Source organism: Oncorhynchus kisutch, linkage group LG14 (genome assembly GCF_002021735.2).
Source record: "Oncorhynchus kisutch isolate 150728-3 linkage group LG14, Okis_V2, whole genome shotgun sequence".
In the NCBI taxonomy this organism is placed as follows: domain Eukaryota; kingdom Metazoa; phylum Chordata; class Actinopteri; order Salmoniformes; family Salmonidae; genus Oncorhynchus; species Oncorhynchus kisutch.
Window position 1 is genome coordinate 64,965,628 of NC_034187.2, and position 15,009 is coordinate 64,980,636.

The window sequence follows — 15,009 nt, forward strand, 5'->3', positions numbered from 1 at the left end:
GATACTTTATCTCCATTCCTCTCACTTCAAAGTGCTCCCTGCTACCTGTCACCGTTTTATGGCTGATTCCTGTTCTCTCTCTTTCCTCTCCTCCTGCTCTCACTCATTACCGCAGCCCAGTCCTCTCTGCTCGGCTCTATTTATGACAACAACAACAACAACCACTGAATGTTCTATAATTCTATAGTTTCACGGTGGAGAGTGTATTATTTATATACAGTGAGATAGTGTGTTGTTTATATACAGTGAGATATAGTGTATTATTTATATACAGTGAGATAGTGTGTTGTTTATATACAGTGAGATATAGTGTGTTGTTTATATACAGTGAGATACAGTGTATTATTTATATACAGTGAGATAGTGTGTTGTTTATAAACAGTGAGATAGTGTATTGTTTATATACAGTGAGATATAGTGTATTATTTACATACAGTGAGATAGTGTGTTGTTTATATACAGTGAGATATAGTGTATATTTATATACAGTGAGATAGTGTGTTGTTTATAAACAGTGAGATAGTGTATTGTTTATATACAGTGAGATATAGTGTATTATTTACATACAGTGAGATAGTGTGTTGTTTATATACAGTGAGATAGTGTATTGTTTATATACAGTGAGATATAGTGTATTATTTACATACAGTGAGATAGTGTGTTGTTTATATACAGTGAGATAGTGTAATATTTACATACAGTGGGATAGTGTATTATTTACATACAGTGAGATAGTGTATTATTTACATACAGTGAGATAGTGTATTATTTACATACAGTGAGATAGTGTAATGTTTATATACAGTGAGATAGAGTGTATTATTGACATACAGTCTGATAGTGTATTATTTATATAGAGTGAGATAGTGTATTGTTTATATACCGTGAGATAGTGTATTGTTTATATTCAGTGAGATAGTGTATTATCTATATACAGTGAGATAGTGTATTGTTTATATACCGTGAGATAGTGTATTGTTTATATTCAGTGAGATAGTGTATTATCTATATACAGTGAGATAGTGTATTATTTATATACAGTGAGATAGTGTATTGTTTATATTCAGTGAGATAGTGTATTAGTTATATTCAGTGAGATAGTGTATTGTTTATATACAGTGAGATCGAGTGTATTATCTATATACAGTGAGATAGTGTATTATCTATATACAGTGAGATAGTGTATTATTTATATACAGTGAGATAGTGTATTGTTTATATTCAGTGAGATAGTGTATTAGTTATATTCAGTGAGATAGTGTATTGTTTATATACAGTGAGATCGAGTGTATTATCTATATACAGTGAGATAGTGTATTATCTATATACAGTGAGATAGTGTATTATTTATATACAGTGAGATAGTGTATTGTTTATATTCAGTGAGATAGTGTATTAGTTATATTCAGTGAGATAGTGTATTGTTTATATACAGTGAGATCGAGTGTATTATCTATATACAGTGAGATAGTGTATTATTTATATACAGTGAGATAGTGTATTGTTTATATACAGTGAGATATAGTGAATGGGTGAAGAATGGAGATCATTAGCAACTCGTCTCATCATGACGGTGCCTCTCGCCAGACTCTCTGTGTTTGGTTCTATGTGTGTGTGTGCCTGTGTGTCTCCGTGTGTGTGTCTGCATGCCTGCTAATGCATGAGTGTGTCCTCTCTCTCCCCACTCCAGAAGTCGAGTGCGGAACAACGCGTGAGGCTGGACCTGGGGCTGTGGGATAAGTTCAGTGAGCTGGCTACTAAGTGCATTATAAAGATCGTGGAGTTTGCCAAACGAGTGCCTGGCTTCACAGGACTCACCATAGCTGACCAGATCACGCTGCTTAAAGCTGCCTGCCTTGACATACTGGTAAGGACTGACTGTCACAAACACGCACAGGCACACACACACACAGAGATCACGCTGATCCAAACTGCCTTCCTCGACATACTGGTATGTATCAGCAGTTTTCAAAGTAACATCTCTTATGTACATACTTCATGCATTTATTCCTACAATGCATTGGGAAACTATTCACACCCCTTGACTTTTTCCACATTTTCTTACTTTACAGCCTTATTCTAAAATTAATTAAATAGATTTTTCCATTGATCTGCACACAATACCCCATAATGACAAATCAAAAACAGGTTTATATTTTTTTCCTCAAATGTATACAAAATCAAAAAACTAAATATCACATTTACATAAGTGTTCAGACCCTTTACTCAGTACTTTGTTGAAGCACATTTGGTAGCAATTACAGCTGTGAGTCTTGGGTATGAGGTGCATTGCTGCACAGCTATTTTCAAGTCCGGGCTCTGGCTGGGCCACTCTAGGACATTCAGAGACTTGTCCTGAAGCCACTCCTGCGTTGTCTTGGCTGCTTAGGGTCGTTGTCCTGTTGGGAGTTGAACTTTCGCCCCAGTCTAAGATTCTGAGCACTCTGGAGCAGGTTTTCATCAAGGATCTCTCTATACTTTGCTCCGTTTATCTTTAACTCAAGCCTGACTAGCCTCCCAGTCGCTGCCGCTGAAAAACATTCCCACAGGACGATGATGCCACCACCATGCTTCACTGTAGGGATGGTGCTAGGTTTCCTCCAGATGTGACGCTTGGCATTCAGGCCAAAGAGTTCAATCTTGGTTTCATCAGTCCAGAGAATCTTGTTTCTCATGGTCTGAGAGTCCTTTAGGTGCCTTTTGGCAAACTCCAAGAGGGCTGTCATTTGCCTTTTACTGAGGAGTGGCTTCCTTTGGCCACTACCAGAAAAGCCTGATTGGATGAGTGCTGCAGAGATGGTTGTCCTTCTGGAAGGTTCTCCCATCTCCACAGAGGATCTCTAGAGCTCTGTCAGAGTGACCATTGAGTTCTTGGTCACTGCCCTTTTTCCCCCGATTGCTCAGTTTGGCTGGGCGGCCATCTCTTGAAGAAGTGCTGCAGAAATGTTTTGGTACCCTTCCCCAGATCTGTACCTGGACACAATCCTGTCTCTGAGCTCTACTGACAATTCCTTCGACCTCATGGCTTGGTTTTTGCTCTGACATGCACCGTCAACTATAAAGACAGGTGTGTGCCTTTTCAAATCAGGTCCAATCAACTGAATTTACCACAGGTGGACTCCAATCAAGTTGTAGAAACATCTCAGGGATGATCAATGGAAACAGGATGCACCTGAACTCAATTTCGAGTCTCATAGCAAAGGGACTGAATACTTACAGGTGAAGTCGGACGTTTACATACACCTTAGCCAAATACATTTAAACTCAGTTTTTCCCAATTCCTAACATTTAATCCTCGTAAAAATTCCCTGTCTTAGGTCAGTTAGGATCACCACTTTATTTTAAGAATGTGAAATGTCAGAATAATAGTAGAGATAATGATTTATTTCTGCTTTTATTTCTTTCATCACATTCCCAGTGGGTCAGAAGTTTACATACACTCAATTAGTATTTGGTAGCATTGCCTTTAAATAGTTTAACTTGGGTCAAATGTTTCGGGTAGCCTTCCACAAGCATCCCACAATAAGTTGGGTGAATTCTGAAAAAAGTTGGGTGAATTCCAAAAAGTACCATCTTTGTCCCCATGTGCAGTTGCAAACTGTAGTCTGGCTTATTTATGGCAGTTTTGGAGCAGTGGCTTCTTCCCTGCTGAGCGGCCTTTCAGGTTAAATTGATATAGGGCTCGTTTTACTGTGGATATAGATACTTTTGTACCTGTTTCCTCCAGCATCTTCACAAGGTCCTTCGCAGGTTGTTCTGGGATTGATTTGCACTTTTCGCACCAAAGTATGTTCATCTCTAGGAGACAGAACACGTCTCCTTCCTGAGCGGTATGACGGCTGCGTGGTGCCATGGTTTTTATACATGCGTACTATTGTTTGTACAGATGAACGTGGTACCAAGGATGAACCAGGCTTGTGGAGGTCTACAATTTCTTTTCTGAGGTCTTGGCTGATTTCTACAATTAATTTTTCTGAGGTCTTGGCTGATTTCTACAATTAATTTTTCTGAGGTCTTGGCTGATTTTCCCATGATGTCATGCAAAGAGGCACTGGGTTTGAAGGTAGGTGTCACGTTCTGACCTTAGTTCCTTTGTTTTTGTCTGTGTTTCAGTATGGTCAGGGTGTGAGTTGGGGTGGGCAGTCTATGTTTGTTTTTCTATGTTTGATTTTGAGTTCGGCTAGTATGGTTCTCAATCAGAGGCAGCTGTCAATTATTGTCCCTGATTGAGAATCATACTTAGGTAGCCTGGGTTTCACTTTTGGTTTGTGGGTGTTTGTTTCCGTGTGAGTGTTTGGGCCACACGGTACTGTTTCGTTTTGTTTACATTGTTTATTGTTTTGTTCCAGTGTTCAGTTTGTTTATTAAAAAGACATGAACACTTACCACGCTGCACCTTGGTCCTCCTCTCTATCTCCAGACGACATCCGTTACAGTAGGCCTTGAAATACATCCACAGGTACACCTCCAATTGACTCAAATGATGTCAATTAGCCTATCAGAAGCTTCTAAAACCATGACATCATTTTCTGGAATTTCCAAGCTGTTTAAAGGCACAGTCAACTTAGTGTATGTAATCCTCTGACTCACTGGAATTGTGATACAGTGAATTATATGTGAAATAATCTGTCTGTAAACAATTGTTGTAAAAATGACTTGTCATGCACAAAGTAGATGTCCTAACCGACTTGCCAAAACTATAGTTTGTTAACAAGAAATTTATGGAGAGTTTGAAAAATGAGTTTTAATGACTCCAACCTAAGTGTATGTAAACTTCCGACTTAAACTTTATGTAAATAATAAGGTTTTTCTGTTTTTTATTTATAATGCAATTGCAAAAATTTATAAAAAACTGTTTTTCATTTGTCATTATGGGGTATTGTACGTAGATTGCTGAGGAAAAAAATCTCTTTAATACATTTTAGAATAAGTCTGTAACGTAACAAAATGTGGAAAAAGTCAATGAGTCTGAATACTTTCCGATGTCACTGTATGTAAACTCAGCAAAAGAAGCAAACGTCCTCTCACAGTCAACTGCGTTTATTTTCAGCAAACTTAACATGTGTAAATATTTGTATGACAATAACAAGATTCAACAACTGAGACATAAACTGAACAAGTTCTATAGACATGTGACTAACAGAAATGGAATAATGTTTCCCTGAACAAAGGGGGGTCCAAATCAAAAGTAACAGTCAGTATCTGGTGTGGCCACCAGCTGCATTAAGTACTGCAGTACATCTCCTCATGGACTGCACCAGATTTGCCAGTTCTTGCTGTAAGATGTTACTGCCCACTTCCACCAAGGCACCTGCAAGTTCCCGGACATTTCTGGGGGGAATGGCCCGAGCCCTCACCCTCCGATCCAACAGGCCCCAGACGTGCTCAATGGGATTGAGATCCGGGCTCTTCGCTGGCCATGGCAGAACACTGACATTCCTGTCTTGCAGGAAATCACGCACAGAACGAGCAGTATGGCAGGTGGCATTGTCATGCTGGAGGGTCATTGTCATGCTGAAGGGTCATGTCAGGATGAGCCTGCAGGAAGGGTACCATATGAGGGAGGAGGATATCTTCCCTGTAATGCACAGGATTGAGATTGCCTGCAATGACAACAAGCTCAGTCCGATGATGCTGTGACCCACCACCCCAGACCATGACGGACCCTCCACCTCCAAATTGATCCCGCTTCAGAGTACAGGCCTCGATGTAATGCTCATTCCTTCAACGATAAACACGAATCCGACCATCACCCCTGGTGAGACAAAACCGCGACTCGTCAGTGAAGGGCACTTTTTGCCAGTCCTGTCTGGTCCAGTGACGGTGGGTTTGTGCCCATAGGCGACGTTGTTGCCGGTGATGTCTGGTGAAGACCTGCCTTACAACAGGCCTACAAGCCCTCAGTCCAGCCTCTCTCAGCCTATTGCGGACAGTCTGAGCACTGATGGAGGGATTGTGCGTTAATGGTGTAACTCGGGTAGTTGTTGTTGCCATCCTGTACCTGTCCCGCAGGTGTGATGTTCGGATGTACCGATCTTGTGCAGGTGTTGTTACACGTGGTCTGCCACTGCGAGGACGATCAGCTGTCCGTCCTGTCTCCCTGTAGCGCTGTCTTAGGCGTCTCACAGTACGGACATTGCAATTTATTGCCCAGGCCACATCTGCAGTCCTCATGCCTCCTTGCAGCATGCCTAAGGCACGTTCACACAGATGAGCAGGGGCACTGGGCATCTTTATTTTGGTGTTTTTCAGTCAGTAGAAAGGCCTCATTAGTGTCCTCAGTTTTCATAACTGTGACCTTAATTACCTACCGCCTGTAAGTTGTTAGTGTCTTAACGACCGTTTTTGGATGACACATTATTTTGGACGACAAATTTGGATTTGTATGAATTATCTTTGAAGACAGGGGTCCTGAAAAAGGGACGTTTCTTCTTTTGCTGAATTTGGTGAGACTAGTTTTAGGCCTCCATTTTTCAGGGTGCCTCAACTTCTGCTCCATGAACAGGGCCAGTCCCTGATGGTTAACTGACCCTGATTAAGTCACTTCTACAGGCTAGTTGTAATGTAAATGGACATCCAAGGAGGAAGGATAATATATAGTATCTTAATAATAATATAGTAGCTTACCAATATAGTATCTTACCAATCTGTGGTACAGGAATAGTTGAGAGACAGCCCCACTACTCAATGTAATCACAGCAGTGATTGTGCTAGCCTAACAAATGACACTGATTAGCACTGTCACTCGATGCAGAAACACATAGCGTACCTTTACCACATAACCAAATGAGCAGGTTTCTATTTAATGACAAAAGCTTTGGCCTAATTCCATCTGTACTGTTTAGTGTCTAAAGATCTCTGTTAACTGGGTTTTCTCTCTCCACTCAGGTAGCCAGTCAATAAGCTCAAATGTACAGGGGGTTTAACCTCTGAACTTCCTCCCTAGAGTCCGGTCCTTAGACCTTATTGGTCGGTTTGTCCAGAAAGCCAATAGAAGAGCGGTCTAATTGATCCTGACGGTGGATCAGTATGTAGAGGAGCCATCCTTAATCAAAGTACATTTAGTTAGTGTCTCTCAGACGTTACTCAGTTCCAAATCTCATTAAGGATTGATTGAAAGACCTGTTAGTCTTTTTCTGCAGTGAGTTTCAGTGAGGACTGTTGTTCATGTTTGTTTGGGTTCCTTGCTGTATGTTTTTCTGGAGCAGGGACATGAATACAGGGGGTGCACAGTGTTAGCAGACTTAGTGCAGTCGAGTGCTAATGTACCCTCAGTAACGAGACAGAGAAGAGAAGCGAAGAGGGAGCGAGAGGGAGGGAGAAGAAAGGGGGGAGAAAGGGGGAGTGGGAGGGAGGAGAAAAGGGGAGAGAGGGGGAGGAGAAAGGGGGAGTGGGAGGGAGGAGAAAAGGGGAGAGAGGGGGAGGAGAAAGGGAGAGAGAGGGGGAGGAGAGAGGGAGGGAGGAGAAAGGGTGAGAGAGAGGGGGAGAGAGGGAGGAGAAAGGGGGAGAGCGAGGGAGGAGGAAAGGGGGAGAGAGGGATGGGTAAGGGGGAGAGAGAGGGAGAAGAAAGGGGGAGGGAGGGAGGAGAAAGGGGGAGAGAGAGGGAGGAGAAAGGGGGAAAGAGAGGGAGGAGAAAGGGGGAGAGAGAGGGAGGAGAAAGGGGGAGAGAAAGAGGGGGGAGAAAGGGGGAGAGAGAGGGGGGAGAAAGGGGGAGAGAAGGGGGAGAAAGGGGGAGAGAGGGGTGGATTGTCTCAAGCTCCAGTCATGTTTATTTTGTCATATTTTTTTATTTAACCTTTATTTAACTCTCTCCATGTGCCTTGCCTCTCTCTCTGGCTCTATGAGGCTATCCTCAGTCGGCTCTATGAGGCTATCCTCAGTCGGCTCTATGAGGCTATCCTCAGTCGGCTCTATGAGGCTATCCTCAGTCGGCTCTATGAGGCTATCCTCAGTCGGCTCTATGAGGCTATCCTCAGTCGGCTCTATGAGGCTATCCTCAGTCGGCTCTATGAGGCTATCCTCAGTCGGCTCTATGAGGCTATCCTCAGTCGGCTCTATGAGGCTATCCTCAGTCGGCTCTATGAGGCTATCCTCAGTCGGCTCTATGAGGCTATCCTCAGTCGGCTCTATGAGGCTATCCTCAGTCGGCTCTATGAGGCTATCCTCAGTCGGCTCTATGAGGCTATCCTCAGTCGGCTCTATGAGGCTATCCTCAGTCGGCTCTATGAGGCTATCCTCAGTCGGCTCTATGAGGCTATCCTCAGTCGGCTCTATGAGGCTATCCTCAGTCGGCTCTATGAGGCTATCCTCAGTCGGCTCTATGAGGCTATCCTCAGTCGGCTCTATGAGGCTAGCCTCAGTCGGCTCTATGAGGCTATCCTCAGTCGGCTCTATGAGGCTAGCCTCAGTCGGCTCTATGAGGCTATCCTCAGTCGGCTCTATGAGGCTATCCTCAGTCGGCTCTATGAGGCTATCCTCAGTCGGCTCTATTAGGCTATCCTCAGTCAGCTCCTTGCATCAAGCACATCTGATCTACTTCCCTGATCGCTCTACTCCAATTCACTGCCAACTTTTGCTTCTTGTCTCCTTCGCTCTCTCGCTCCTCTCATCCTCAGCTCAGCCCCCCCAGCAGTATGTCTGACCTGAAAAGGCCCTTCTCTCTCTCTTCACTGGGAGCTCACAGCACAGCAGCTACAATAGTGTCACTGTTCAGCGCCCAGGGTTAGTGAGTAATCATGTATCATGGGGGTAGTATTTATTAAAGTAGTATTTGACTATTTAATAGATTTAGTGAAGTAAATGTCATGATGAATGTGATTATTGTGTTCTTCCTGAAGCTGTTCTGTACAGCGACTGCAGTGTAAATGGATAGATGTTATTCTACATGTTCATATCATTAGTGTTATTGTGGTGTTTCCTGTGGTCTAGATTAGTAGTGGCCGTATTACAGTATCACTTCCTGGTGTGATGAGAACTGTTGCCACACTGATTAGATGGGAGGTTTGCAGTAATGCTGGATGGATTAGTTTTCTATCAAATGTGACAACCCACTGGGTACAGACGTCAATTCAGCGTCTATTGCACGTCGTCATTTCATTGAAACAACATTGATTCAACCAGTGTGTGTTCAGTGGGAAGCCACTGGAGTTGAAGAGGTGTGAAGTTGAAGTCCTGATCACTCTCTCTCACACACACCCTGACAGGTTTCTCCAGTGAAGGACCTGCCCTGTGTATTGTGTTCTAGATCTGGGTGAGCAAGTGTGTGAAGAAGGAACAAACGGTTTGTGTGTGTGTGTGTGCGTGTGCGTGTGTGTGCGCGCGCGTGTGGTGAAGAGACAGGCAGTGTCAACCTTTGAAGCCAATTGAGTGGCGCTGACAGCTAGTGTGTGTGTGTGTGTGTGTGTGTGTGTGTGTGTGTGTGTGTGTGTGTGTGTGTGTGTGTGTGTGTGTGTGTGTGTGTGTGTGTGTGTGTGTGTGTGCTGACAGTGAGTGGCAGGAGCGTACGCAAAATGAAACAGAATAAAACATGCAGGCTGGCGGAGACTCAAACACCGGCTGGTCAGACACACACACACATACACACACACACACACACATACACACACACACACACACACACACACACACATACACCCTGTATAGCTGTACAATACAGAATCAAGCACACAGACACACTGAGGTTTTTCCTCCTCAAGGTCATGATCATAGTGGTGGTTTTTCTCTTAGTCTTTGTTGGCTGTGAAACGTGTCAGTCCTAGCTACAGGTATATAGTATAACTAGTGCATAGCCTCTGTGGGCTTCACTTTGAATTTGTCTTTCTACTTTTTTTTCTACTCTTTACAAGTCCTGTCATGACACTCTCTCCTCTCCTCCGTCTTACTGTCCCTCTCTCCTCTCCTCCGTCTTACTGTCCCTCTCTCCTCTCCTCCGTTTTACTGTCCCTCTCTCCTCTCCTCCGTCTTACTGTCCCTCTCTCCTCTCCTCCGTCTTACTGTCCCTCTCTCCTCTCCTCCGTCTTACTGTCCCTCTCTCCTCTCCTCCGTCTTACTGTCCCTCTCTCCTCTCCTCCGTCTTACTGTCCCTCTCTCCTCTCCTCCGTCTTACTGTCCCTCTCTCCTCTCCTCCGTCTTACTGTCCCTCTCTCCTCTCCTCTGTCTTACTGTCCCTCTCTCCTCTCCTCTGTCTTACTGTCCCTCTCTCCTCTCCTCTGTCTTACTGTCCCTCTCTCCTCTCCTCTGTCTTACTGTCCCTCTCTCCTCTCCTCTGTCTACTGTCCCTCTCTCCTCTCCTCCGTCTTACTGTCCCTCTCTCCTCCTCCGTCTTACTGTCCCTCTCTCCTCTCCTCCGTCTTACTGTCCCTTACTCCTCTCCTCCATCTTACTGTCCCTCTCTCCTCTCCTCCGTCTTACTGTCCCTCTCTCCTCTCCTCCGTTTTACTGTCCCTCTCTCCTCTCCTCCGTCTTACTGTCCCTTTCTCCTCTCCTCCGTCTTACTGTCCCTCTCTCCTCTCCTCCGTCTTACTGACACTCTCTCCTCTCCTCCGTCTTACTGTCCCTCTCTCTCTCCTCCGTCTAACTGTCCCTCTCTCCTCTCCTCCGTCTTACTGTCCCTCTCTCCTCTCCTCCGTCTTACTGTCCCTCTCTCCTCTCCTCCGTCTTACTGTCCCTCTCTCCTCTCCTCCGTCTTACTGTCCCTTTCTCCTCTCCTCCGTCTTACTGTCCCTCTCTCCTCTCCTCCCCCTTACTGTCCCTCTCTCCTCTCCTCCGTCTTACTGTCCCTCTCTCCTCTCCTCCGTCTTACTGTCCCTCTCTCCTCTCCTCCCCCTTACTGTCCCTCTCTCCTCTCCTCCGTCTTACTGTCCCTCTCTCCTCTCCTCCCCCTTACTGTCCCTTTCTCCTCTCCTCTGTCTTACTGTCCCTCTCTCCTCTCCTCCGTCTTACTGTCCCTTTCTCCTCTCCTCCGTCTTACTGTCCCTCTCTCCTCTCCTCCGTCTTACTGTCCCTTTCTCCTCTCCTCCGTCTTACTGTCCCTTTCTCCTCGCCTCCGTCTTACTGTCCCTCTCTCCTCTCCTCCGTCTTACTGTCCCTCTCTCCTCTCCTCCGTCTTACTGTCCCTCTCTCCTCTCCTCTGTCTTACTGTCCCTCTCTCCTCTCCTCCGTCTAACTGTCCCTCTCTCCTGTCCTCCGTCTAACTGTCCCTCTCTCCTCTCCTCCGTCTTACTGTCCCTCTCTCCTCTCCTCCGTCTTACTGTCCCTCTCTCCTCTCCTCCGTCTTACTGTCCCTCTCTCCTCTCCTCCGTCTTACTGTCCCTCTCTCCTCTCCTCCGTCTTACTGTCCCTCTCTCCTCTCCTTCCCCTTACTGTCCCTCTCTCCTCTCCTCCGTCTTACTGTCCCTCTCTCCTCTCCTCCGTCTTACTGTCCCTCTCTCCTCTCCTCCGTCTTACTGTCCCTCTCTCCTCTCCTCCGTCTTACTGTCCCTCTCTCCTCTCCTCCCCCTTACTGTCCCTTTCTCCTCTCCTCTGTCTTACTGTCCCTCTCTCCTCTCCTCCCCCTTACTGTCCCTCTCTCCTCTCCTCCCCCTTACTGTCCCTCTCTCCTCTCCTCTGTCTTACTGTCCCTCTCTCCTCTCCTCCCCCTTACTGTCCCTCTCTCCTCTCCTCCGTCTTACTGTCCCTTTGGAAGTCTGTTGTTGCCACATCCATTGTTGACGTATAAATCATATATATTATTGTAATGATATAATTTTATCTAATTATTACATGTAGTAGAGAGTGATTTGTTAGAAGAAGCCTACATAACCAACCCATAAAGTAACATTGAACATCCATATATGACCAGCTATGTAAACTTTAACATTGATTTATCCTGCAATTGATGTTGTTCAGTTGGTAACATACATTTTTGTTTTCTTCTGACGCCCCTTAAAGGGAAAGTAATCTAAAAGTAACTGAATGTAATCAGATCACATTACTGAGTTTGGGTAATCCAAAAGTTACATTACTGATTACAATTATGGACAGGTAACTAGTAACTGTAACGGATTACACTTAGAAAGTAACCTACCCAACCGTGCCCTCACTCCTCTTCTCCCCCTCACTATCCCTATCCTCTCCTCTGTCAGGAAATGTGTGTGTATACGTAATGTATAATTCTCTCCTTTCCTGTCCCCTGTCCCCTGTCATATAGATTCTACGTATCTGTACGAGGTACACTCCGGACCAGGACACCATGACGTTCTCAGACGGTCTGACCCTGAACCGGACCCAGATGCACAACGCAGGATTCGGCCCGCTCACCGACCTGGTGTTCACCTTCGCCCACCAGCTGCTGCCCATGGAGATGGACGACACAGAGACAGGCCTGCTCAGCGCCATCTGCCTCATCTCTGGAGGTACACTACACCTTCTTCACTTTCTTTGAAGGTTGCATATATTCATTAAGCATCTGTCATTAGTGTCATTACTGTTGAATAGTATGTCAGAAGAGATGGAATGTCTAAATAAAAGTCTGAATTTTGTGACACAGAGACAGACAGGCCACCTCAGTCCCATCTGGGGGGTAAGAAGGTGACTGTTATCTCCAGAGGCGGGCACCACAGTGGGGTGTACATACCCAGCGGGCACCAGACTGGGGGGCAAGGAGAGAGACGGGGCTGGGCAAGGAGAGAGACGGGAGGAGAGAGACGGGGCTGGGCAAGGAGCGAGACGGGCTGGGCAAGGAGCGAGACGGGCTGGGCAAGGAGCGAGACGGGAGGAGAGAGACGGGGCTGGGCAAGGAGCGAGACGGGCTGGGCAAGGAGCGAGACGGGCTGGGCAAGGAGCGAGACGGGAGGAGAGAGACGGGCTGGGCAAGGAGCGAGACGGGCTGGGCAAGGAGCGAGACGGGAGGAGAGAGACGGGGCTGGGCAAGGAGCGAGACGGGCTGGGCAAGGAGCGAGACGGGAGGAGAGAGACGGGGCTGGGCAAGGAGCGAGACGGGCTGGGCAAGGAGCGAGACGGGAGGAGAGAGACGGGACTGGGCAAGGAGCGAGACGGGCTGGGCAAGGAGCGAGACGGGCTGGGCAAGGAGAGAGACGGGGTTGGGCAAGGAGAGAGACGGGGTTGGGCAGGGAGAGAGACGGGGTTGGGCAAGGAGAGAGACGGGGCTGGGCAAGGAGAGAGACGGGGCTGGGCAAGGAGAGAGACGGGGTTGGGCAAGGAGAGAGACGGGGTTGGGCAAGGAGAGAGACGGGGTTGGGCAAGGAGAGAGACGGGGTTGGGCAAGGAGAGAGACGGGGTTGGGCAAGGAGAGAGACGGGGTTGGGTAAGGAGCAAGACGGGCTGGGCAAGGAGAGAGACGGGGTTGGGCAAGGAGAGAGACGGGGTTGGGCAAGGAGAGAGACGGGGTTGGGAAAGGAGAGAGACGGGGTTGGGCAAGGAGAGAGACGGGGTTGGGCAGGGAGAGAGACGGGGTTGGGCAAGGAGAGAGACGGGGCTGGGCAAGGAGAGAGACGGGGCTGGGCAAGGAGAGAGACGGGGTTGGGCAAGGAGAGAGACGGGGTTGGGCAAGGAGAGAGACGGGGTTGGGCAAGGAGAGAGACGGGGTTGGGCAAGGAGAGAGACGGGGTTGGGCAAGGAGAGAGACGGGGTTGGGCAAGGAGAGAGACGGGGTTGGGTAAGGAGCGAGACGGGCTGGGCAAGGAGAGAGACGGGGTTGGGCAAGGAGAGAGACGGGGTTGGGCAAGGAGAGAGACGGGGTTGGGCAAGGAGAGAGACGGGGCTGGGCAAGGAGAGAGACGGGGCTGGGCAAGGAGAGAGACGGGGTTGGGCAAGGAGAGAGACGGGGTTGGGCAAGGAGAGAGACGGGGTTGGGCAAGGAGAGAGACGGGGTTGGGCAAGGAGAGAGACGGGGTTGGGCAAGGAGAGAGACGGGGTTGTGCAAGGAGCGAGACGGGCTGGGCAAGGAGAGAGACGGGGTTGGGCAAGGAGAGAGACGGGGTTGGGCAAGGAGAGAGACGGGGTTGGGCAAGGAGAGAGACGGGGTTGGGCAAGGAGAGAGACGGGGCTGGGCAGGGAGAGAGACGGGGCTGGGCAAGGAGAGAGACGGGGTTGGGCAAGGAGAGAGACGGGGTTGGGCAAGGAGAGAGACGGGGCTGGGCAAGGAGAGAGACGGGGCTGGGCAAGGAGAGAGACGGGGTTGGGCAAGGAGAGAGACGGGGTTGGGCAAGGAGAGAGACGGGGTTGGGCAAGGAGAGAGACGGGGTTGGGCAAGGAGAGAGACGTGGTTGGGCAAGGAGAGAGACGGGCTGGGCAAGGAGAGAGACGGGGTTGGGCAAGGAGAGAGACGGGGTTGGGCCAGGAGAGAGACGGGGCTGGGCAAGGAGAGAGATTGATCGGTGCCAGAGACCGAGAGATTGTGATTTAAGAAGTAGTAAAAGTTGCCCAGAGTCTAAGGTTGAAAGGGTGCCTTTGGGGTAGATGTGAAGCTTGGACAAGTCATTAGAAAGGCAATAAAACACTTCTGATACAGACTTAGACAGACAGACTCAAAGTCTGGAATCAGGTCATCCACAGGTCCATCTCTGTGAGGCAGGGTGTGTGTGTTGGACTGCTCTCACAGGAAATGAGTCTGTTCTGTTCAGCCTGTTTCAGCACACAACACTGACTCTGCTCTGACTCTGAAGTTTCCATTCCAATGTGTGAATCCCCAGAGCCTTGACATATATTACATGCTGTTGCATAATCCACAGAGGAAATAACTAAACACTCTGTGACTCTGTGACTGGGAGGCAGGCCTCCGTTCCCACAGCAGGAGCTGGTTCTTTCAACACACACTGACCACTTATGGATTGAATTGGTACTGAAATCATTACAAGGGACAATGTGAAAAATAGAAGGTGATAAGAATATCATAAAGGGCTACTGTCTCTTGAGAACTAAGCGGTTTATAATACAGAGGAGTTGGTGGATTGTATATATGTTTCCTAAACCATAAACCCTTTTAATGTTCAATGGAAACCGTTGGATTAC

General features: G+C 47.5%; 1 protein-coding gene across 2 annotated transcripts in view; it reads left to right on the plus strand.

Annotated features, from left to right (window-relative positions):
• LOC109887187 (retinoic acid receptor beta) overlaps positions 1-15,009 on the plus strand; it is a 156,332-nt gene that overhangs the window by 137,949 nt on the left and 3,374 nt on the right. For both annotated transcript variants that reach the window (XM_031788753.1, XM_031788754.1), the window contains exons 5-6: positions 1,691-1,867; positions 12,188-12,392. In XM_031788753.1, the coding sequence (XP_031644613.1) occupies positions 1,691-1,867; positions 12,188-12,392 (382 nt within the window). The remainder of the gene's footprint in view (positions 1-1,690; positions 1,868-12,187; positions 12,393-15,009) is intronic.